The sequence below is a fragment of the Idiotropiscis lumnitzeri genome, chromosome 8 (assembly GCF_059441095.1).
Source record: "Idiotropiscis lumnitzeri isolate Australia: NSW breed Sydney's pygmy pipehorse chromosome 8, RoL_Ilum_1.0, whole genome shotgun sequence".
In the NCBI taxonomy this organism is placed as follows: Eukaryota; Metazoa; Chordata; class Actinopteri; order Syngnathiformes; family Syngnathidae; genus Idiotropiscis; species Idiotropiscis lumnitzeri.
Window position 1 is genome coordinate 6,761,124 of NC_142398.1, and position 25,615 is coordinate 6,786,738.

The 25,615-nt window shown below is 42.7% G+C and overlaps 1 protein-coding gene across 9 annotated transcripts in view; it reads left to right on the forward strand.

The window, feature by feature from the left end:
• Positions 1-25,615, forward strand: part of sorbs2a (sorbin and SH3 domain containing 2a) — a 60,173-nt gene that overhangs the window by 21,425 nt on the left and 13,133 nt on the right. For 3 of the 9 annotated variants that reach the window (XM_088302011.1, XM_088302013.1, XM_088302012.1), the window contains 18 exons: positions 1,644-1,883; positions 4,165-4,521; positions 5,959-6,085; positions 8,619-8,779; positions 10,644-10,710; positions 12,230-12,280; positions 12,357-12,582; positions 12,648-12,762; positions 15,704-15,775; positions 18,275-18,331; positions 19,134-19,183; positions 20,931-21,112; positions 21,303-22,958; positions 23,627-23,706; positions 23,844-23,941; positions 24,149-24,263; positions 24,348-24,476; positions 24,893-25,084. In XM_088302011.1, the coding sequence (XP_088158137.1) occupies positions 1,743-1,883; positions 4,165-4,521; positions 5,959-6,085; positions 8,619-8,779; positions 10,644-10,710; positions 12,230-12,280; positions 12,357-12,582; positions 12,648-12,762; positions 15,704-15,775; positions 18,275-18,331; positions 19,134-19,183; positions 20,931-21,112; positions 21,303-22,958; positions 23,627-23,706; positions 23,844-23,941; positions 24,149-24,263; positions 24,348-24,476; positions 24,893-25,084 (3,876 nt within the window). In that variant the 5' untranslated portion in view covers positions 1,644-1,742. Of the gene's footprint in view, positions 1-1,643; positions 1,884-1,989; positions 2,587-4,164; positions 4,522-5,958; positions 6,086-8,618; positions 8,780-10,643; positions 10,711-12,229; positions 12,281-12,356; positions 12,583-12,647; positions 12,763-15,703; positions 15,776-18,274; positions 18,332-19,133; positions 19,184-20,930; positions 21,113-21,302; positions 22,959-23,626; positions 23,707-23,843; positions 23,942-24,148; positions 24,264-24,347; positions 24,477-24,892; positions 25,085-25,615 lie in introns of those variants that run through there. The other 6 variants (XM_088302014.1, XM_088302015.1, XM_088302005.1 and 3 more) reach the window with 6 other exon arrangements.

Here is a 25,615-nt window from a genome sequence, read left to right on the forward strand (position 1 = left end):
CATTTCTTACTTTTAGACCAAGTCCCTCACAGTATTATCATCAACTTTATTTATGTCTGGAGCCATGTCGTTGCAAATCTGCAACGTTACAATGGGAGAGCGATTAGATTTAGTCTCAAGGCATCTTAATGTGAGTCGAGTAGAACTTTCCCTTACGTTGATATGACATAAAAGGGCTCGTAGCAATGTTACAAGTGGTTGTGAGTTGTAGTAGACTGACGTTTATTAAAATTTGGGCAAGGTCTTGTCGCTTTACCTTTCTCTGCTCGTGGGACCTCTCCTGTAGTAATGCATGTGACTCGAGGTGAAAAATCGGATGCCGATAATTGGTAAAATGTCCAAAATTGGCCCCGATAATTGGACTTTTTTTTTTACATTACTTCACACTGGGTCTTTATCCTGACATAAAGCGGACCCTGCTCTCCACTCGTCAAAATTCAGTTTAAATTAAAATGCACAACAGCAGAATTTTATGGCATTCTGAAAATAGTGACAAGATGTGTTTATTTGGAATGATGTTAAACCATGTCATGGTATATTACTGTGAAACAGGATCTTTAAAAGAATTGTTCTGGAAAATAAAAAGACGCAAGTTGTCTCGCTTCTGGCGACATTAAGATGGACGCACACATTGGATAGAGATCACATGTCACTCTACTGGAATGCTAATGACCTAGGTTCTTTGGGCCCATGCATCTGCAAGAATATAACAATGCAATCAACAATAGGGATTTAGCCATGCAAAAAGGCCCATGTAACAACAAAAGCTGTTTCAGTACACTTTGTTCAGGGTCACTTAAGTTGTGTTGGAATTGCTGTGGTGCAATGTTGGAATCTGGACTCATTGTTGCCAATACTGTTGGACCCCTAAAGTGGAACACCCGCTTAAGATGATTTGTTTGGAATTCCAACAAAAAATGTGGCTCTCAACATTGTCTTCAAAGTGTATACATTGGTCCCGGGCGATACAATTTGGGTTTGTTCGCTTGTAACGCAGAACTCTTGTAGCTCAAAGCACTTTCTCCCATCAAAATGAATGGGAAATTATATTAATCCTTTTAAAAAAACAAAAAAAAACATTTTTGTCAGGTGTTTTAAAGAGGACAAATTGTGTTCTATAACATCATGCTTTATTAAAAATACATAAAATTCAGTACAATTAGAAGGAATTAAACAGTTTTGGTGACACTTTCAAGTTCAATCGTGCTGCCCATTCTGGTGTGTGCGCCTTGGCAACTGGATAACAAACAAAGACAAGCAGATGTATTGTACAGTTGGGATGAAGATTATATTCCAAAAACAAGTGTGTTAAAAATCGCAATCGAATTGATATTGCATCTTTTGCCAATACCCTTCCCAGTCGTACCGTACTTGAGGCTAATCTTAGTCACTCTTTGCAGAGGATATGGTAAAGACACCATCACATAGATGAGGATTGTTTGCCTCATCTAAATGTTTGATATAACATCAATTGTGAGGAAGTCTGTTTTTTTTTTTTTTGGGCTGTTCACTTGATAATCACAAAGTCTGATTATGTACTTGGTGGACATTAGGCTATTGCTGTTACCATCGGAGGATGAGTTCTGCAATTCTTTGAAACTTTGATTTTATTATTTTTTTTGTCTTGTCTCTCTGTTCCCCAGGGAGTGAGCCTCACTCGTCAGACTTCAGTAAGCCTCTTGTCTTTTATTCGCCATCTGTACCTTGGTCACTTTTGTTCTTGTGTTTACTTACTGACGCTAATGAAACCAACCCAACCTTCAGGTTCTTGGCGCTCTCACAGTGCAACCGATGGCCTTAAGAACGGCGACGCCATCAGCTCGTCTCTGGCCGCCAAAGGCTTTCGCAGCGTCAGGCCCAACCTGCAGGATAGAAAATTGCAGGTAAAACATCTCAAATAGATATTGGCACATTTTGGCTTTAAGTTTGACATTTTTGTCTGTCAAGGAGTGTTTTCATGGGATGTGACTACAACCATACTGATTTATTTTTTTGTATTTCGATTTGGTCCAAAAGGGTAACAATCACGTACCTTCGCTCCCTTCAGGAAGAGATTGTTTGCATTTCATGCCAGCCAGCGCTAACCCACCAGACCACAGATCACTCACTGTTATAGATGACAACCTGAGCACTAATCGAATGTTCTCCCACAAAGAGGAAGCATCTTTAAGAGAGTGCTACACTTTTAGTACCACTTCCTCACACACTGAAACCAGCGCAAATTCACTCCAACTTGTGTCCAGTGTCCCAAATGATGCTTCAGCTAATACACATGTCCAGGAACGTAAGGTATCCTGCCTGACACTGACTCCCGTAACCATCCCAGACCCGCCTGAACACCTTCACGTTGAGACCACAGCTAGCCACTCGCCCCCTCCTCTCGCACACCACCCGACCACCCCTCCTCAGCCCTCCACAAGGACCTCCTCGCTCTGCGTGAAATTGTACCCGGAAAGCCAGAAACATCCAGAGCCTTCAAACAAATCCACGATGAGCCTGACTCAACCACCACCAGGTTTAGCTCCATCTCAAGACCTGAAGTCTCCTCCCGCAATTCCACCAAGACCTTCTCCTGCTGAGTTGTTGGTACAAGAAACAGCACAAATTACATTTAAGATGACTAAAACGACATCACCTTGGTGGCATCAAGTTGGAAAAAAAGAGCAGCACACACGCTGACTTGTTTAGTAGACAGTATGCCACCTTTGCTGGGTTCTTTGTGAAAAGGCCAATGGGGGATAATTTTGCAGGATATCTATGTGAACCCTTGTATATTGTTCTTTTGGTTTTTCAACTTGGTGCTGCCATTCAAGAAAGTCAACTAACATTTTTTTTTCATGTGTGAGCAGCTCAGCTGACCCACGGTTAGGTATTGCATACATCTGTGAAAATCGGTGTAAAGTACATTATATGGACACCGCACATTGGGTTGCAGTGCCTAATGGTGAACATGTAGAGAGAATAAGAATTGAAGATTGTGCAGGAAGCCGAAATTTAAACAGCAGTGACAGCGGAACACTACATGCGGTCACAAATTACACTGGAGTGTATTATCCTGCCACAGTCCCACCAATGTGGGAGAATTCGGTTCCTGATCCAATATTAAAGTAGCATCGACCTAATGAGAATATTTATCTACATTACAGCAATGCAGAAAATCCGACCTCGCCAACTCAGTAAGGCACTTACTATTCCTGGAAAATATTTATTTTCCATTCATGGAAAACACACGGAAAATGAGAGTGAAAAAAGTCAAGTGTGCCAGAAAAGCTTGAGTTGTCCTTGAAAAATAGTTTTCCCCGCTCTTCCTTGTGGGTAACACAACCTAAGCCAACATGCATGTCTGTTTTCAGCTGCATTCAGGGCAATGGGCAACATTGAACTGGGGCGCTTTTCTGCTTCATCTCTGCTTCGAGCTGGCACAGCGACCCATATGATGATACCAACTAGTCAAATTGCATATTGTCTTTGAACAGTTCGGCTGCCCATTGTTTCCATATCACTTTTTAGACGCAAATAAGGATTTATTTTCTCCAAACACGCACCAGAACTAGAGATTTTCAAGATTGTTGCTGTAGCGCTGTATATCAACTGGGAGGTTGTTTTCCCTCATTCTGGCTGCTGTGTTGGGAGACAGAAAGCTATAGCGGCGTGCTGTCACTTCTAGCTGCGCGCCATGAGATGAATTCTGGTTTCGGTTGAGGCGCAGCAACCATGACAACAGCTTTGAGGTAGCGACGGGTAACAGGTAGTTTTATTGGGCCACGTTTCACTCTGTATTCCAGACTTGCTCAATTGTCCGACACCAGAAAGAGAAAAAATGCGAACAACAAAAACTTCATTAGGAATTCTGCTCAATTAAAATTACTGACTGTGTTTTGTTCAACTATGCGACCGTTCAGTACACCTTTACAGATGAGTACCAGAGAAAGGCTGACGTAGCAAGATTGGTCGTAAATGACATTCGTAAATATGTCCCAATCCTTGTGTCCATGTAGTCTATTTGCACTTGGACTAACAACGCCTTTTCCATCCACAGCATTAATCAATGAAGACAGGCTGCGGACTCATGGGCGTCACTGTGTTACTTCCACTCATGCTTTGTGACAGGGCTTCTAATGAGCAAGGCCACTAAGCTCTCTTCCTTCCTCCCCCCATCACCAGGGCCCCCTCTCCCTTGACACCACAGCACGTCAGTCCCCCTTTCTCAGCCACAGCTCCGAATCGCTCGACTACCTGTCGGGTCTAATGTCCAAGGGGCTGTCACCCAGCCCATATGTCGCTACCGTCACCGCGTCGCCCCCCGCTTCCCCCGTGACGGTCTCGGCTCTCAGCCACTACTCCTCCTCCACGGCGGGTCTGCTGGACGAGCTGCAGATCTGTAGCCTGGACTCGCCCGGCGCTTCGCCCACACCGTCGCCCACCCTCAGCCACGTCTCGGTCTTCACTGCCGCCGCTGCTGCTGCTGCTGCTGGCCCCGACGATGCGCTAACATCCACCGCAACAGCCACTGTCACTAACGTAATTATTATTCCAGCGAGTCACCGCCGCATTTACCCCAAAACAACGCTCCGCCAACTCACTCGGAGAGCTGCAGCGCCATGTGTTGCTTTTATCTGCCACTAACTGTTCTAAACCACCTGCTTGATTCCAGACTTTAGCCCACCACCCTGTCATTGCAACGTTTCTGCTCTCAAAGCTCTGCTCTGTGTCCCTTTCTCTGTAATGCTCCAATTCTAAGTTGCATGCACAATTATAGCCATTCCTACTTGCAGACCTCGTCTTTGACTAACAAATAAGCAACGACAGTTTTTTCTTAAATAGTGTTCTCTGCTTTAATATACGGAATCATCCAATGGAGTACAATAATCACCTACTCAAGTTTCTACAAAACCTGACAAAAAACTTAAAAATTCTTTGAGGCCCCTGTAAAGTTTAAACATAAGATAAATATGCGTCGTCATGGTCTTGCATATCGGATCTCCTCTAATTGCATTTTTCCTTCGATATTACAATTCCGATTTAATTTGTGATTATTTTAAGCCTACCAACTAAAATCATGCCGTTTTTAATCATTCATTTTGTCAGTTGCTGCCTTTGCAATTTGAAAATTGCATTCTACTACTTGCAATGTCGATTTTAATTGGAATACTTAGCAGTACTATCAATCCAACGAAACGTGTACAGAGTTTACAACTTCTTCATGACTTCTTCAAAAGTTCAACCAGCTTGGTCTTACCGCCATGCTGCAAGTAACATGTCTAAGGAGAAATTTCATTCCGGGATTAATGAAGTATCTACTTAACAAATTCAATTGCAGAATTGTGTTTTGTAGAATTGTTTCTATTTTATGTAAATGCTCATCAGCATGTATGTTACAGTCAAGCTGCAAGTGTGGTAGTATCGCGAAAAAGAAGCAGAATTTCAAAATGTTCTTTTCAATGGCTCAATGGAGTATCCAGAAATAAGTGCCATGCCTCACTTGAAAACCAATGCCGTCTGCCCTCGACGGTTAAGTAAAGTCACTTCCCGGCCACCATTGGTGGAAATATAGTACATCTGACAGGCTTTATCATAAATTTAAGCTTTTAGTGCCTATTCCTGCTCATTATGCCCTAGAGATGTAGATATGTACTGTAGTTTTACTTCTCATTTAACAACATTGTCATCAGTGATTAAAAGAATAACTTTTTAAATACCATTTTAATGTGCACTAATTGTCGGTGTCTCAAATTGGATGGAAGCGCTTCTTTCAAAGTAGCCTTCCATCCTGTCCGCTCTCCGCGAGCTTGATGTCATAACCAAACTAATGGAATAATTGTCTGTCTGTTGACTATTACTCTTTAATTCTATGACTGTTTTCCCGGAATCTGCCCTCTCTCCGCTTTAGAACACACTGACGTCGTAAAATGAACACTTTTGGTGATTATGTACTGTTTGTGGTGCACCTCCTCATAGGGCCAGGTGCTCTCTCACACCATGAACGGGGGGACGGAGCACGCCCCAAGGTCGCTTTCGCCGCCATCTTACCCGCCGCCGCCGACCTCGCTCCGCACCGGAGTGCTGAGGCAGAGCCAGAGTTCAGGTAAGATGTTTACAAATGACATTGAATCCTTTTCACTATTTTCTGATGCAAATGGCACCTTGACTTTGGAGTTTAATTGGTTCTGTGACCATGCTTCTTACTCAGATCAGTTTTAGCTCAAATCATTTGAGATACGACTGATCTGTTCAAAGGTGAAAGTTAAATTGAGTCAAATTGATGTTTCACTTTGAACCACCCCATAAAAAAACATTTTTGTAAGTACAAATAGCACTGTTCAGTCGAGTTCGAACTGATTAGTCGACGAATCGACTTTACTAATTCACATTGACGTATAATGCTTGAAGTCGCCAATTAAATGTCCTTTTTTTTTTTTATTTTTTTATTAGAGTATGAGACGGTGTCTTCTGGGGATGTAAAGACATACAAATTTAAACTGCTTAAGATATGCATCGATGTAAAAAAATAAAAGAATCGACTCGCAATGCCATGTTAACCACAGCTGCTCTCTGATGTCTCTGCTGCAAAAAAAAACTGCATATGCACAATGCCTAGTCTGAAAAGCACAGTGGTAATCTGGGTCTTCTGTGATGTTAGTAATTGAGTTTCATGGCTAAACCATTTTAACGTTAGCAACTGATTCCGAAAGTTGTGGCATTTCACCAAATGACTTAATACAATGTAAATGTCCCTTTCGTAGCAGCACCACGGTTATGAACGAGCATCCAAAGGAAGTGCTATTTAATTTCTGACATAGAGACAGCTGTATCTGGAAGTTAGCTGTAGTTTGCACACACAGGTATGACTGATGGAATGCCTCACGCAATGTCCTGTTGTGGTACACAAACATCTTGTTGTGTCTACTGTGGATTATGACGGTCGGCAAACTCACGTTTATTAAAAACCAAAACACCGTTTTTGTCTACCTTGTGGTTGACTTTGAACAGCAATAGCACAAGTGCTATGACGCTATCCTCCTAATCTCTTTTTCAGGCATATACCGCGTTTTGATGTGTAGATTGTATTATGCATACAAGAGAAGCAAAACAAAACATTTGGTGTTAAGGTTGAATAAAAACAAAATTAAAAATCAATCCCAGTGTTTACTTTAATTTCTTTAGCACAAAATATTTGCCTAATTTTATTCATGGAATTTCAGATTCGTCTACAAAAATGGATTGGAGGCCAAGTAAACTCAAATATATATTTCTTTTATTATTTTCATAGTATTAGTTCAACTCATCATTGTGTATTTTCTTTTTAATCTTTAATATGCACAAAACATTTAACTCTTGCGCCAAACATCAATACATATTGCCTTTGTGGATGGCTGCAGAACCACACGAACCTACAGAGACAGAGTTTGAGTGAATCTTTAGATCCCGACTGCCTTCTAATCTGCCAATTTACGGGGCTCTTTTGAGTCACCTGCCTGCTTTTCTCACCGAACTGTAACGCTGTGGAGCAGGAAATCTCACGCTCACAAGGCAACAGTTTTCACGTCTGTTCCCGAGTATGAAAATAAGTTGTAGAAGAGAAAAGCCATTAGTCTTGCGAGTTTAGGCGATTCTGGTAGCCGGGGAATGAGGGCATAGGTGCGAAGTGAAGCTCGATCTGAGGCAAAATTTTATGTCTAATAATGCATGGCCCACAAAAGTATGATGCTGTGAACATTCACATTGATCTGCCGTTTTTTCAAAACGTCTTTATGTCAATGGGTAGGACTAGATAAGAGTCGTACTTCTTTCTACTCCCTTTGAACATGTAAACCATGTTGATCTATGACATCTACTGATGATTTTCTTTCTCTCTTTTTCTTTCTTCCAATTTCGTTTTTATCTTGTAATATGTTCAATAAATCAACTCAATCAATCAATCAATCAATCAATAATGTGAAACTGGTGCCTGGTGAAAAAAAAGCTGGGGACCGCTGTTTGTTTTAAAAGATGACATCATTGATTGATGGACTTCAACTCAACTTTCTACGCTTTATAGTTGACTCCAACATTTTTTTTTATTCAACCTCTACTTTACGTTATCATACTGTATTAAAGCATGCAGTAATAACATAAAATAAAAAATGGAAATTAAGCACTTTCCTAAATTGCTGTATTTTTCATTCTTTGTGTTTTCTTTTCCTTTTTCGTCTCGTTTTTCTCTACAACCACAGCATTTTTTTTCTTTAACAGGTAGACGACCGTCGCGTAGAAATTATTTTACACCAGCCTTTTTCTTTATCAACTAGTTCTGCCTCATCGTTGCGCATATACATAAGCACTGCACTCGTACTGCGTCGGCTCGTCGACTACGTTTATGTTTTTATAGAATTTCAAGATTTAATTGGATGGGCATCACACTTTAGTTCTTGGCACTAACTTAACTACTTGCACAAAAAACACAACAGACACTTTTACTTTCCCTGCGAATAAACTGGGTGGACTGATGGTGGCCAGATGTTGTGAAGTTTGCTGGCGCCGTCTAGTGGTCGACTGTCTGAAGCTCAATCATCAGTCATATTTTTTCTTGCAAACGCAAAGCAAAAAAATCCATGTATTTTCGATATTCTCTGTTTTAGAAGCCAGTGATGCGTTTACCAGAGAGTCTGTGGTGTCGAGCAGCACCGTGCCCATCGCACGCTTCTCCGAGGAGGAAACCAAGGTGTCCATCATCAAAGCCCCCCACTACGAAGGGATCGGACCCGTGGACGAGTCGGGCATTCCCATTGCCATCCGCACGGTGAGATTTTGACACAACCCACAACTGTATCAATCAAAATGATTGATTTGGTCAAGCACCCCAAAAATTACACTACAAGTCCAACAAAACCAAAATCATCATTGTAATTATCTTTGTTTTGTGTTTGGTTTGACAGTAGACTTTAACTGAACGTGGCATTAAACAGCTTAAAGACTATTTTTGAAAGAATTGTTCACTGTCAGCCAACTTGCTGCTTGTTGTGAAGTGGGTGGAGTTGAGTTAATTTCACTACCACCGTACGGGGTTCATATCTTAATTTTTCGCCTGCAAGTCAAAGCCAAAAATCGCCTGAACAGTGTCTTGTTTCTTGAATAATTCGCAAGTTGAGTCACTTTGAACTTCAATGCGCCGCTGTCCAGTCATAATGGGTAATAACATTATTTTGACACTCGGTAGCCATTTGTGAAGACTTCAGGGAGAGGATAAGCACGTATTAGCACTCTGTCCCGTTTTGGCTTCGTGAGGAGCCTTGTTTAATGGACAAGAGTTACAGGAATAAAAAGCTCGGAAATCGATGAAAAGAAAAACGAGGAGTCCTGCAGAAAAGCAGACGCGTCCTATTGTGAGCAGACAAGCATTTTTGCGGCCTCTCTCTTTGGTAACCGTGGAGAGTGAAGTGGTAATTGGCCCCCAGTCTCGGCGCTGTCATGCTCAGGCCAACTTTCTCCCTCTCTGTGGAGCCTCTTCTTTTTTTGTTGTTTTTATTGAGGCGAGGCCAAACACAGTTTTTAGTGCTAGTGAATAAAGGCAACATTAAGTGTGACTGGCTCCTGTGTAGAAAGACGCTCATACCACACTTTCTATAAAATGTACGTCTTGCTATACGGCAGAGCAGCATATGGTCCTGCTGTGGTTCGCTCACATATTGTTGCGTCTACTGTGGATTATGGCGGCATTAGTCAGTGAACTCACTTAAAAAAAAAAAAAACACAGTTTTTGTATACCAGCGGCAAACAGCAAGAGCACATCAAGTGTTACGCTTATGAACTCAGAAATCTCAGCACTCAAAAGTAACACAACGTGACCTATTTTCCCTCAAGCCCTGAATGGCAACTCATAACAATAAAAGACATAACCTACCCCTGTCTGTAGAATATACTAATTTACAGTGCCAAAAAATGATGTTGCCCCTAATCTTTAAAAATATTTTTCCATTCCAGGTGCACACTACATTTTGAATGTCTAGATCAGATTATGCATAATAGAGGATCAAAACAAAATGTTTTGGATAAATGTTTAATTTAAGGTGAATGAAAAACCAATACAAGTATTTATTGTAGTATACTTTAGTACAGTGCAAGTTCCTAATTTTACTCATATGATTTCACTCCCTTCTACAAAGAAAAAAGGATTGGTGCCCAAGAAGAGTGAAATATGTTTGTCAATATTTTTAGTATTATAATATTTAACATGTAGTGTCATAGTATTATATATCTCGCATAAATTACTGCGTATAGTTTTTGGTTGCATTTTGAAATGCACTAAACATTTACAGCTAAAGATTTTAAGGCCACCTTCAGTTTCAGTTGCTGCCATCATTTACAAACATGCCAGGAAAGCTGCTACAAGTTGCAAAGTTTAATACAAATTGAATATATTATCATCTTAATTGTCTTTATTATACATATCTTAAAGAATTCTAGCTGTAAACTAACAGATGGTCATATGAGAGCAGCAGCTTGCGGGTGCAATTATGGGGAGATTTACAGATGACCCGATTAGTCGACTAATCGCGACTACTGTTGGTCATGAGTCGGCAAAATAATCGTTTGTGGCAGCCCTACTCTTACCCTGTAGATACTTTTACCAGTTGCTATGCTAACATTTTTCTCTCTCCACATAGACGGTGGATCGACCCAAGGACTGGTACAAAACCATGTTCAAACAGATCCACAAGGTCCACAAAGCGGGTAGGTTAACTTGACTGTAGCATGACCCTAAGAAGGTCCCGTTCATTGTGTGATGAAGTCTCTCATTAATGGCGCCTCGCCCCACACCCCAAATAACTCGTCTCCCCTCGCGCCCTGAGCCAGAACTCATTAGGCTGGTGGTGAAGACTCGCTAATAAGACACAATCCGTCCTGGGAAAAGCGCTCTAATTTAGAGGGTCTGACCGCAAATGTCCAGCATAGGGTTCGTTTGTTCTTGACTGCTCGGGCTAGAAATACCAATGCAACTATTGCGTAATTGAGCGTGTGAATGTGTTCATCCTAATGAATAATGACAAGCAAAATGCCTCAGTAGGGTGCTGTTGACCTCAAAAGCAACAAGTCAATGGCTCATTTTTTTTAATGTTTTATCTGGAAAAGTGGAAACGTGGGAGAAGTTTAAAGCTCCACAGCTGCCTGATCAAGGCAAGAGAAGTGTGTGTGGTTAGGGGGGAGGCGTGGATGTTGGATGACATACAATACTAAATATAGCGGAGGCCAATAGGGGAATGTCATAGGCAGAGCAGAGCCCTGGACAAATTAAGTGAAGATTCTTTTCTGTTTTTTTTGGGGGGGTGTTCTTACTTGCAGGGGGAAAAAAAACGAGGCAAAGGCTTAAGGGACATCTGACAAATTTTCAAGATTATAAAATTCAGCAACTTTAATTGTTTCTTTTTGGAAAAGTGGAGCATCAGTAATCTTTTTAGGAAATGAATAGTGCCTTGTGAGACAGTTTTTTGCGGGCCGCAAAGTGTACGTGACTTAAGAAGTGCATTTTGTGTGTGCGTGTGTGTGTGTGTGATGTAAAGATTCATAGAAAATCGATATAATGTCGATAATAACCAGTCAACATTGATAAAAAAAATAAAATAAGAGAATCGATTCACAACCCCATGTTAACCAGAGCCGCTCTCTCGTGTCTGTGCTGGAAACAAATTGCATACACAAAATTACTTTATTTTCCGGTCTATATGGCGCACATGCATATAAGCCGCAGCAACTCTTTTGGGGAAAAAAAAACAAAAAAAAGATATACACGCCGCACCAGGCTATAAACTGCTGTTTTCTGTGTTGAAAAAAAAATGATTGTTTACTGCATGCACAGAACGATTTTGTGCCGTGAATCCACATAAAGGTACATAAACAGATTGTTAAAACAGTGCCTTTTAACACAGCAACAACTTTTCTAATTAAAACAGGACTGCCCCAAGAGAAAAAAAATTGAGATTCATTTCGTGTGTTTAATGAACTATAGAGCGCCCCTACCGGTGAAAGAAAAATCCACATAAAAGCATCACTGCTGTACAAGCCGCATGGTTTAAAATCTATGAAAAAAGTAGCGGCTTATAGTCTGGAAAATACGGTACTTAATACGATGTAAACCTCTCTTTAATAGCAGTGCAGCACAACGGTAATAATCCGGCAGTAAAAAAACTGTCACTCATGATCACTTCGATTTGTATCAATTGTATCAAATTTTAAAATGCACTTTACTTTTCAGATGACGACTATTCAGACACCTACAGTGCAACATATGCTATCATCAACAATGGTGAGCTTGGCTTTATGATTAACTAACCATTACGCTGAGCAGCTTAGTCCAATTTAATGTTCTGCTTTTTTAACAGATGACTACAGTGTGCCACCCAGCGCCACCTTAGCCCACCCGGCCCCACGCACGCACACATACAGGCCGCTCACCAAGAGCCTCTCGGACAACGGCGGGCAGCGCGGAGCCGTCCGGGATCCCTCGCCTTCGCCATCACCCGTGCCTCCTCCACCACCGCCACCCGCGCCCTCCTTGCTGCAGTTGCGAGCCCGGGATAGTGACCGTGACAAAGACACACCTGATATGTGAGAGAACATTCACGTCTCACATGAATTCAGAGCTTTTGCGGCCTAATGGTTCTTCTCTCTAGGAACGAATGGGGTCCTCCCGACAGGAAAGTGGACACGCGAATGTACCGCGCCGAGCCAAGGAGTATTTTCGAGTATGAGCCAGGGAAGTCCTCCATTTTAGAACATGAAAGACCTGTAAGTATTTTTTTTATTCTTATTTAATAAGTATATATTTGATAAACAACCCCATATAATTGCGATTGGTTGGCAATCAGTCCAGGGTGTCCCCCGCCTACTGCCCGAAGATAACTGGGATAGGCTCCAGCAGGTCCACGACCCTCGTGAGGAGAAGCGGCTCAAATAATTGATGGCTGGAACCCCATTGAATTCTGTGCAGACAATTTTCTAAGCGGGACCAATCAGATCACAATTAATTGTAGTTTTTCCTTAATTCTTGATTCTCAGTAATTTCAAACACAGGGCAAGACTTCCACTTTGAAAACGTCAATCAATCAGTCAACAATTAACGGTCATTCCTTTGGGCAGCAAATGAGTCAAAGCTTGAATTCATTGTTGTTTGCTGGTTCCTAAGGTAGCGAGTGCATAACTTGCATGTCACCCCGATAGACAGAAATAAACACCCACTTGCGAGCGCCGTGTGTACTACTTAATTATATTTCTCTCTTCAGTCACACTCCTTATTGTGTTGTCTTTGTGTGTGTTGATTGCACATTGTTGTCAGCAGCCACCACCAAGTCACTCTGCTTTTCAGGCTGACTCATCGTTCCCCCAAAACCGCAGTTAAGGGAGATGGATGCAATGAAATACATGCCTTAGCATCTTTGCAGGAGTCGGATTAGAACAAGAAAAAAATGGAACAATTGTGTGTCCTATTGTGGACAACAACTTTGCAATTAAAAAGGACTCAAGAGTCCATACTAAGGTGATGAAAAGCTAAAGAACGATGAGATTTGAAAATTCAGCCCCGGAAACCACTTTCATTTAAACATGAAATTCAAAAGGTCTCAAAAACCCATGCCTGAGAACACACAGAAAGTCTGCTATTTTGTTTTGAAACATCCATTTTAGGGACTTTTTAACCATTTCTCGGGGTCCATTTATGACAAACTAGACCCAAAGATTGTTATCGCAAACTATTTGAGTTCCAGGGGTTTTAGGTCAAATTCAGTGTCTTTTGATCACAAAGTGTTTGTGTTTCAAGAAGCATGGAAGTTTAGGTCAAATTAGGGCCGGACTGATTCAATATTAATATATGTTGCGATAGACACATGATCAATGACAATATGAAAATGCCTTCAAAAAAACAGTGAGAAAACCCCAACCCCGGCATTCTGCGTGCTGTAGGTAGCAGCTACAATTTCGTGTTATATTTGTGCCACACTTACATGCAGGTAAGAGCACAAAAGTGTGTTTTGGGCACAGCTGAGTTGGTGAATGCTCATCTGCTGAGTGTGCAGAAACGAAAGAAGAAAGAAGAGGGCGCACTCGCGCTTGTGTGTTTGGCGTACGCACGACATACAAAAGTGTGGCTTGGATTTGTTTCAATAAACTAAACCCGTCAGCGCAATAGCTAGCAATAAGACTATATTGTGCAACGTAACACATCCGAATGAATGGAGTCAAGGAGTTCCCGATCTTTGACATGCTTGCTTTGGTGTTTGGTGTAATGCTGACGCTCAGCATTGCCATGAAGTTACAATCAGATAAAACAATAGCATATAGTTATAATCCTATGTCAATAATACACCTGCAAGCAAGTAAAAGTAGAACCAAGATGGTTGGTCAACTATAATGCATACTAGTCCTGCACAATATGCGGTTTGAACATCGCGATTGCGATGTGCGCATGCGCAATAGTCTTTTTTTTTTTTTTTTTTTAAGAACACGGAAACTTTTGGTTTGTTACTATGCCATACATTGTTGAGACTACACAGACCGTCGTGCTCACGCCCCCTGCACCTTATGATAAGAAGTCCAAACCGCATCCACAAATCAATAACTTTTCACGGGGCAAAAGCGAAAGCAACTCAACGCCGTAACAAAAGAGAGGTTTACAAAAAAATGATCCGCACGCTCAACAAAAGGTATATAAAATGCCGTGGCGCACGTATTTCTATCAAGTGTCCATCCCAGAGCTGTATAATAAACAAAGCCAAGTCTTCCCAAACAGAGCTATTTGAGTCATCTGCTGAAATCTTTTCTAATTTCAATATTGCAATGTACATCACAGCCTCCCCAAAAATTGCAATGTCATTTTTTTTCCAATATCGGCCTAATGCATACATCCAAGAGTGTATTTGATCTCTGTACATTGTATGAACAACGAATGAAGGTTACTCTAACATGGGGTATAGCGCCTTCGGCAAATAACCATTTACGCCGGCGATACTTGAGCCAGGAGCATGGATTTAAACAACATTCTGCATTACACTGCATTGCAATGTACACATAAAAAATACATTTTATGACTCACAGCTCATGACCATAGGATAGGAAGTTAGGAACGTAGATTGTGAACGTAGACACTATTTAATAATAATTGACTACCAAACCACTCACCTTCTGGGGCCCAAGGAATTGTATGTCTAATTCTGAGTCTTATGCCCCCAAATGAGTTCCAAGGTCCGCAAAATCTCGTCCACAAGATAGTCAAAGTCCAAATCGTTTGAACACCAAATTGTGTACAAGATTTTCGGTTGAATTGTGACGCATTCGTGACACCATACTATTCACGTTTGTAGGTCTCTGGAATTTTAGGATGAATCTTGTATCTTTCGTGAGAGTCAACTGCATTAACAATCCTAGTAAACAAAATTTGGCGATTCTTGTCGACTTAGAATTTTTTTCTATTTTGACCATGATATTGTTGAGTTTCTAGATCCATGGAATTTAAGGTTTGACTACCTAATGAGTTCCAAGTTCCATCGTATTTACTGTACTTAGTGAACACGGTTTTAAATAGGTTTTTATTTCTTTTACCCTCCAGATCTTCACCCATGGTCCACATCCACCTTCCTCACACTCAACCCGAACCATTGCCTCCATGTTTATTTGACTTTTCTACATACTTCCTTCTTCTTTCTTGTCTCTCTTCCCACTGTCACATTTTTTCCAGAGCTATGATGACATAGATTTAGACAACGAGCCTTGGTATAAGTTCTTTTCCGAGCTGGAGTTTGGCCGCCCGGTAAGTTAGCTCTAGGCCGCCGAGCTACTCGTGAGCACTCTCTCGCCTTCTAGGCTGCTGCACTCACTTTTTCTCCATACCACCCTTGTGGTTTTGTTTCCATGTATATATAGTATGTGCGTGTCTGTATGTGTGTGCACTAGTAAACCGCGTGGGGCTAGCTGTGTGAGCATGATATAGTAGTTTGTTGGGTGCTGTGACTCCTCTATACCCCACCAACTGTCTAGCAGACTGTATTTTTTCTGGGTTTAATTCGCTTTTTTTTTTTTAAGTTTGTTGTCTAGCAGGTATTGATACATTGATAATGATGTATAATTATTACCACCAACCACAAAAGCAGTTACTCTATCACCTAAATTACATGATTGTTAGGTAGAAATAATGGACAGTGAAACCTCAAAGGCCGAGCATGAGTCGTACCAGAGTCAGTTGCCCCTTTTGCTCAGCCTTAAAGCTGGCCTTAATCCAGCTGTCATTCTATGTGAAAGGCACAATGCAGGGGTGAGGAAGCCAGTTTCACAGCTTCTGAGTTAGTATCATTCGGAACAGCGACTTTGTGAAAAGCAATAATGGGAAGTCAGAAAGCTGGTCTGAAGTTAAACAAAACAAATGACATCAATCAGAATACTCCATTCTCGAGTTTGTAGGCCCTTTTACATTGCCGATCAAAACTTTCTGTCATTTGTTTGTGTGAAATCTGAAAATCTAGATGACGAATACAACCCAGCAGTATTCTGCCTTGGGCGGTAGAATAAGAGACGACTTAGCAACTGTGTGAAAGGGAATAGCGGAATGCCAGTGCAGGCGTGTGAGGTTGAACAACAACAACAAAACGATTCCCATAACAAATAATTGAAATGGAAAGAGTTTAAGCCCCTTTTGCAATACCGGTCAAAACTGGCTTTTGGCTAGCAATGGTTGTGGGTGCAAGGTATAAAGGGATGACGGCTTTAGAGGAGGTATCAAAGGAAGGTGACAGTGTGAAAGGGAATAGCGGACAACCAGAACAGATCTGCGGTGTAATAAATATGAATGTCACAAATAATGGAAATACAAACATTGCCTCGCATGTTTTCCTTGTATCGCTCTTCTGTGTGTAAGGTACGATACAAAATGGTCCACAGAAGCGCAGAGAAACAATGATAAACGATTGTGTGCATTTACTTATTCCTATTCATTTGCTTGTTAGTTCATATAGGAAGGCTTTATTCTGTACAAGCTTTAACAGCTTTAACGCCCTCTGCTGGAGGAAGCATGTGGTACAATTCTGACGCAATCTTTATGCACTGCACTGTATTAGACTCAAGCCTTTTTTTCTTTTTCTGACATAACTCACACTGCATGAACACTTTTGTTTGTGCGTGTTTTCGTTTGCACACTCTGGTCACTTCTATAGTTATATCCAATCCAAGAGCGCCTTTTACAGAGGCAATAACTCCAATTTATAGGCCAAGGAAACTTTGGTCACTGTAAATGTACCCCATCTATAATGCTCATAAGGCAGGTGAAACATGTGATCCTTCCATCCAATCAGAAGAATGAAAAGGTGTTGATTTTGATGCAGTAAAAAGTACAATGAATGGAAAGTGCATTACACTAATAAATACAGTATATTTAAAAAAAATAAAAATTATAATAATTGCTTTAAATGAAAATAATGACAATTATATTATTTTGGGGGATATTTACATGTATAATTTAATAAATAATTATTAAATTGGTATTATGCCATTTTCCTATGATATGATGTAATAGACATTGTAAATACACAAATTGTTCAGGGTCACTGATGATGTAGTGGTACACTCGCCCGAGTTGTGTGCGGGCAGCGTGGGTTCAGTTCCCACTCAGTGACGGTGTCTATGTCGACCCTGTGACTGGCTGGCGACCAGTTCAGGGTGTAGTGCGCCTTTCGCCCGTAGTCAGCTGGGATAGGCTTTAGCACCCTGTACAGGATAAGCGGTGTGGATAATGACATGACATGACAAATTGTTCACCAAAGCATTCAACAATGAAAAAAATAAAACAAAAACTAATTAAAAATATTTCAAATTCAAAGTTGTCCAAAAATAAACCATAAACAGTACTACAACAGATATATGTTATACTGTGTTTTGCTGTATGACTGAGAGCCATATTCGTTTGCTGTAAGACTGAGAGCCATATTCGTAACTATTTGGTTATCCTATTTAGTGACAATCAAAAGTGAGAATTGTCTTTTGTAAAAGCATCATTTTTCAAACATCTCTGATATCGGGTGTCATTAAGTTGCTTGTGCGTCCCTAAGGAAGTGACCATTCGGTGTGTAAATGCGTTTGTGATTTAGAGATTAATTCATGCATAAATATCCGACTACTCTAATGGGTGTCACTCTTCTCCACGTTTTTCCATTCTTTTCTTCCACTCCCTATGATGCCACCGCTGTTTCTCCTCCTCACCTCATCTTCACCTTCCTCCTCTTCCTCCTCCTGCCTCCCACGCACATCCCTGGCGTTCAAGCCTCCTAAAAAACGACTCGATTATAATCCAGACGTCTCTGCTCGCCAGCGCATCGAGGTAAATGACGTATGTGACTAATGTAGTGGTGCAGTAATGTAACGTGAACAGGGGCTTCTGAGCCGAAAACTCGTCATCAGTCATCATGATCAGTGTTCTAATTAAGTAACAGAGCCGCTTGATTACGGCTACAAGAATAAATTGGTGCGTACATGAATAAATCAAAATTCTGGGTATAAATGTGGACGTGAAGCGCAGTAATGGTCAGCAAATGTTTTATGTATGAAATAAACAACATAATAATTTGTGTTAAGTTACTGTCCAAAGACAGCTGGGGATAGACTTTATGCCCACAAACCTCATGAGGAAAATAATAATAATAATAATAATGGATGCAAGTGAATGTGTATATGTGTTATTACTGTAAAAAAAAAAGACACAGTGGAAACACCACTAGTTACCTTTGTTTATAGTTCATGGCAGTGTTGAATGATACCTCCATGTTTAGGTCCATTCCATCTGATCCAGTCCATGTTTCTGAGGCAACATATGACCCCCGACCCCCTACCACTTTCCCCCCCAACACCATTCTTAGCTCTTTTGCTAATTCACCTTCATGCCCCAGAGCAGCCCGACAGAGCTCAAGCAGTGCTTTGTTTTTGCAAAGGTGCACCACGTGGAACGATCATCTCTGTTATGCCAAGAGTGGCTAGGGGGAGACTTTTTACTGTGACACATCCAGAGGCCCGAGCTGGCTACAGTGCAATCGGGAGTCACTCCAGCCACCTTTTGTTCCACCTTTTTTCAGACCGTCTTATTTTTCTCTTCCCTTTTTTTTCTCTTTTCTTCTTCTGTCTTCCAGGCGACCCTGTTGGTGACTCCTGCCGACAAGACCCCTGAAAGACCCACGAGGTAACCCCTGTGTTTCTTTTATTTTTGTTCCCCCCGCCCCCCTCTATCTTGCCCCTCCCCCCCATCTTGTCAACATCACCGCTCCACGCTCTGATTGAGAGCTGTGCTCTTGTCCTTGGTATTGCTCCCCTTTTTGCTGACATTTCGGTGTGATTATCAGCAGTTATTTGCTCGTGTGACTCAAGACAATGAGTTACATATCTTCCTTGCTATTTTTTACCAAAATGACCATATTGAGTCTGTCCTTAACCTCTTATTCTACTCGCTCCATTCTTCCCATGTCCTCTCATTCCTTCGCCATGATTATTAACACTCGCCTCAGTGAGCAGTAATAAGACGTGATGAATAGGTGGAGTCGCTCTCAATAGAAACCTCACGTGTGGCTTTTTAAATGAGCACAAAAAAGAATGCCAACAAGTCAATGTTGTACTGTGAAAAGAAAACATTCCAAACTGTTTCATAAAAATTATGCCCACTGAGCCAGTTATGCTTTGCCACATGAAATTTTGTACCCTCATCCATCAAGACTAGAGTCGTAAAATGTCTGAACTGAACTAACTGAAAAGACTCAGGAAGTCAGATTTTTTTTTTTTTTTTTTTGCAAATACATTATGCTTCAGTGCGAAATCCTTGTAACGCCATCCAACATTTGACATTCCATCACATAATAGCGCAATCCATTTTCAAAACTTTAGGTTGGTCAAAAATTTTAAAAATAGTATAACAATGTGTGGACAAACAAATTTGTTCTGATTTGTGGAAAAATACAGTGACACTCTAAAACAATGGCCTCAATTATATTTTGACAAAAGTGATTTTATTGCCCTTAAACATGTCATATCTTCTAGAATCAGCTGCATTCTTATTTGAAAATATTCATTTCTACCCCTGAAATGAAAATATTAACAAATATAGTATAATCAGGACATTGTATGGTTCAGTTTTTCGTGTTTTCTGGGGAAAATTTGTAAAAATCGCTTAAGCCAATATGTGACAATTAAAATTCACCAAATTTGGGCATAGGAAGATTTGGCCCGGCAGCAACGATTGGGGACAATACTGTTTCATAAAAATGCTGCCCTCAAATCCACTCTTACATTGTAACACAGCCATTGGTATGTATTTCTATTACGAGTAGACTTTAAAAAAAAAAGTATTGTCTCCAAAAAAAATAAACAAATACCATTAATGCATAATGGCAGTTTCACTTTGCATCATTAAATTTGTTTGGTTAGTTTGATGACTTGTTAGAAAACACTAAACTCTAACAACTCATTGACTCCACCAGGACAGCACTTAAAAAAATCATGGCACATTTATAGAGGTGCCCAATATGGATCTGTTTTAGGGGGCCGGGGGATTCACCAATCAAAACAAAATTTGGCGAGCACATCTGTCATTTAGGGATTCATAAAAACAAGTCTCAAGGAGCCATGTTTGAAATTTAACTTTATGTGGGCCATTTTGGTTTGAACAAATAATTTTGGGTAAATTCAGGGAAACATACTGAAACAAACTCCTAGAGAATTTGCCTTAATGACTTCCAATGAGCCGAGACTATCTTAGATTGGTGATGTTACATTATAAAGATTGGCCACGAAATTGGGGGCTGTGAGTGCCCGTTCATTGCCTTGTGCTTCCATGTTCCCATCTTGAATGTGTAGTTTGTCTCAATACTTGTGCATTCATATTTCATTTCATTCATGCATTCAGGACTTTGTTGTCATTACTGACCGCCATGTTTCAGCGCTGCTAGCGACTACAGAAAAAGAAGGAAGTCAGAGCCTGCGGGCTCCCAGGCGAACACTGTGCCATACGCTAGCCGAGCAGCAACGTCACCCCAGGCGTCCGACACTAGCAGGTCCGCCAGCAGTGCCCTCAAGAAGCCCGTCGTTCGCTCCTCGCCGTCCTCACCCTCACGCCCCAAAGGTATGAACTTGGAATGACTCCCAGTTTGTCTCTCATGTGTTTCAATTGTGGATGCTTTCCCTCCTTCTCCCTTCCTCCCATCCTTTCTTGCTCACTATGACTGCTTAACATGCTTTCCTGCTTCTTCTTCTCTCCCACCATGCTGCTCTCTTGTGGGACATCTTAAAAAAAATAAATTAAAAAAACGAAGGTGGGGCCGCATGCATCATGTATTCAAACACTTTGACCTCTCCGGGTCCTTGCCGGCACTCGTCCCTGCACCCCCTTCCCCTCCGATGCCCAAACGAGGCGCCGGCGTCCTCATGCGAGGAGGCTTCAGCACCACCACCGCCGAGCAGCAAACTCCGGTCTCGTAGCTGCGACGACTTGCTGGGCGACAATGCAAGCCGACGGCGCGCCTGCCGCTCGGAAAGCGCCGGCTCGTTGCTGTGCGGCCACACGGACTCCAATGGGTCCGTGGGCACAGCGCCTCGCCTCCGCCGTCGGCTGCCACATGACTCTCCGGGCTTTCTCAAGCTCTACCGCAAGATGCACCACATCGACAGGGCCCACCTGATCCCGTCCGAGGTGATCCGTTCGGTTCGCGCCCGCATCCTGGAACTGGAGAAACAGCCACATCTGCACCTGCACCGCCTTTCTCCCTGGGCACCCTCTGGCAGCTTGGAAGTGCCACGCGACACTGTGCCCAGCCGCATCTCTGCCTTTGAGAGTCTCATTGAGAAATCCAAATCCATGCCCAATTTGGGAGAAACCGAGATGGCGTCAGGCGCGACCACGCCAGGTGGTTCGTCGTCTCGGGCGAGCAGTGGCGGCGGCACCCCTAGTTTTCCAAAACGCCGTTTCTCCATTGAGTCGCTCCTGGAGGAGGACGACAGTGGCAATAGACCGCCACCCGCTGCCTCGGACCACTCGCTTCAACCTCGTAGCCCGCCTGAGGGCCAGCCTCGTGTGGGGCCGGAGCCCAACCGTGGAGCCTCCTACCTGGCTCCTCCCGTCCCACGGGTGCCGCAAGCTGACTACTCTGATAGCGAGCAGGATGCTATCGCCTCAGACCTCAGCGACTTCATCCAGGTGGAGGGCTCTTCGTTTTGTAGCGAGAGCGACTTTGATCACTGCTCGCTGACGTCCTCGGAGAGCCTGTACGGCTCCGCCACATTGCACCACCACCTCCGCCATCACCACCATCACCCTGGTCACCAGAGTGTTGGTCAAAGCCAGGGCTACCAACATAGACACCTCATTAGCTCTTGCAAAGGTCGCTGCCCGGCTTCTTACACACGCTTCACCACCATGCTCCGCCACGAGCGACAGCGGGCCCGCCAAGACCCTCATAGACATCCGCCGCTGAGTCGCAGCAGCCGCTCCATGGTCCAGAGCTCAGAGTCCCAACAATCCATGTCCAAGCTGGCCTACCTGGTCAGCCCAGTGCCTTTCCACAAGAAAAAGGGCATCGGCGGCGGTCACAGTCGCGGAAGCAGACCAAAATCCAAGCAGGCCATCTACGAAGCGCTGGACGCAGCCCTGAGGGACATCTACGAACACATCCAAGCCGAGCGGGGACACCGGGGCGCCAAGACCCCCGATGACAGCATCCTGAGAAGAATACTCTCCGAGCTGCTGCCCAGCGTGCCTGAAAGAAGCTCTTCGTTGCCAGGAAGGAGGAGGTGTTGGCACGAGGTCAACCCGGACGGGTACACCTCGTACGGGGGCGATCCAGCCACGGTGCATTTGCATTCTCCCCGGCTCCAGTCGCCAGTCAGTGCCTGTTACGGACGCCATTTGGACGCCACCAACTATAATGATTACGGGGAGGAACATGGCAATGAGAATGGTGTTTTTTATTCAGGTGGAGATGACGCCGTTATATCATTTGCTCGTTGTCCTATTTGCCACCTTGATCACATGATGTCTTTCCATTGTAAATTCTCATGTTACAGCTGTTGAAAGCATTTTATCCCAACAACTGAGCTTTTTTATATATGGGAATTTACAGAATACAGTAAACCCCTGCCTGCAGTTTGCTATTCAAAAATTCACTGAAAGTATGTCGACGTGATACATATTGACTGAAAGACTAACATCTCTGTATGTTGAGAGGAACTAAGTTTAGTCTGGGTCGTTTGTAGTGGTTCAGGGTGGCCTCGCTGGATGTTTAAACTATTGGTAAAGGCAAATTAAAAAAAAATAGGGGTCTGTCACTGACTTGCGGTTTTTCGCTATTTAGTCGGGGGTTACTGTATTAATCTGTGTGTCGTGCAATTCATGCCCATCTGTTTGTAATGTCTTTTTGAAGAGTCACCAATCATTTAAAATGTTTGCCCCCGTGTTTAATTTTATTGTCTCCAAACTGTCTTTGTCAAATATTGGAACCCCCCGTCATTCATTTTCATGCCTTTAAGTACTTTCTGGAATGACATCAGCCGTATTGTGAGCATGCCCCATTGTTGTCCCTATTGTCATTGTTATTCCGACTGTGCTAACTTCGTTTGCCCTCTTGTCTCCTGCCAATCACAGACCAGGATGCGCCCAGGAGTTATTCCACCACGGACGGTCGACACACTCCCCAGAGTCGAAGAGCCACACCTGACAGAGAGGTAAGACCTGTTGATCGTGCCCCCAATTAACAACAAACAGCTCAGTTAATATTAGCATTATTGGTTGCATTGTTTTGTTGTTTATTTCTGGTAATACTCGCTGCTTTTCTTCTGTCTCCCACTTTTATTCCCTCTAGGTATCACATAAACAGATGACACAACTTATTCTGTTCTCTCTCCTCCATCAGAAGCAGCCTGCCCGAGCTATTTACAACTTTAAGGCGCAGACGGCTAAGTGAGTACAGTACGAAGCATGAACGCCTAAAACCTACACGTCAGCAAATGGCCGTTCACTCCATTAAACTTTACATGGAATTTTTATGCCGGAGTTATTCGCATCCCACTATCATACCTGAATGGCTTTGACCGTGGCTTTGCTATTCATGCGCTGCATGGCCTCCAATTAGTAAACTCCGCTTGTAATAACCTGACAACATTACAGGGAGCTGACGTTCAAAAAAGGTGATGCCGTGAACATCATAAGGCAGATCGATAGCAACTGGTACGAAGGCGAGCACCGAGGTCGCGTGGGGATATTTCCTATATCTTACGTGGAGGTGGGTGTACGACTAGCTTACAGCTAGCAGAAATGACATATTGTATGTGTGGCGTTATATGGCGTCTTAATTCTGTGTCTCTAGAAGATGGCCTCTTCAGAGAAGGTGCAGCCCAGCCGCCCGCCTCCACCTGCCCACGTCAGGGAGATCGGCGAGGCTGTGGCTCGCTACAACTTCAACGCTGACACAAATGTGGAGTTGTCTCTCAGAAAGGTAGATTGTGTACACCCTGGACTGCATGCCAGTGGGTCACATTAAAAACTCATTCGATGCATCAATGCCGTCTATTTTCTAAACCGATTGTTCTCATTTGGTTCACGGGTGAGTTGGAGTCTGTCCCAGCTGACTTTTGGCAACCAAAGTGTTGTACACAATTGACTGGTCATCAGTCAATAGCACTCAGAGCTATTTCCCAAGTTTTCAAAGGTCACATCCAGTATGATGCGATAAAATACTTTCCGTCCATTTTCTATGCTGGAGCCTATCCCAGCTGAGTTTTAGAGAGACACCCCTCTTGCTACTCTTATGCGATCCGATAACATCCATTCAATCATTTCCTACCCCTCTTGTCCTCATAAGGCTTGTTGGTGATTGTTACTCCATTATATGTGTGTTTGTGTCTGGTACAGGGCGAAAGGGTGATCGTGATCCGACAGGTGGACCAGAACTGGTACGAGGGCAAGATCCCCGACACAACCAAACAAGGCATCTTTCCCGTAGCCTATGTGGACCTGCTCAAGCGCTCGCCCTCCAAAACCTCTGCCCACCACCTCCACCATGGATATCATGGCAACAGGACACCCAGCTCCACACCCATCAAGGTAAGGGAATGTCATCACAACACCAGGAGAGAGGGGAAGCGGCGTTGGCAAATTTACAATGGAACCTCTAAAGTCCCAAGTTGGATACGTAAAAAAAGAATATTTGGGAAAATTACGCTACTGACATTTGACTTGGGATTAATGTAATGTTTCACATATTTTTGTTTTTTACTTCACTTTTGTTGTCATGTTAGGGCCACCCATCAAGTGGGAAATTAGACAAATCTTTTGTGCACTTCTTTTTCCCAAAATAGTAAGAAATGTGAAGCAATACTCCTTATATAGACAACTAAAATTAATCAAAACTAAACTAAAATGATGTGCCCTGTGATTGGCTGGCAACCAGTTTAGGGTGTACCCCGCCTACTGCTCTAAGATAGCTGGGATAGGCTCCAGCACCCGCGCGGAGAAGGAGAAGCGGTACACATAATGGATGATGGATGAACTAAAATGAAGTTGTTTTGAAAAAAACAAAAATGTAAGGAATTGAAACTACCGTATTTTACGGTCATAAGACGCGCTGCATCAAAG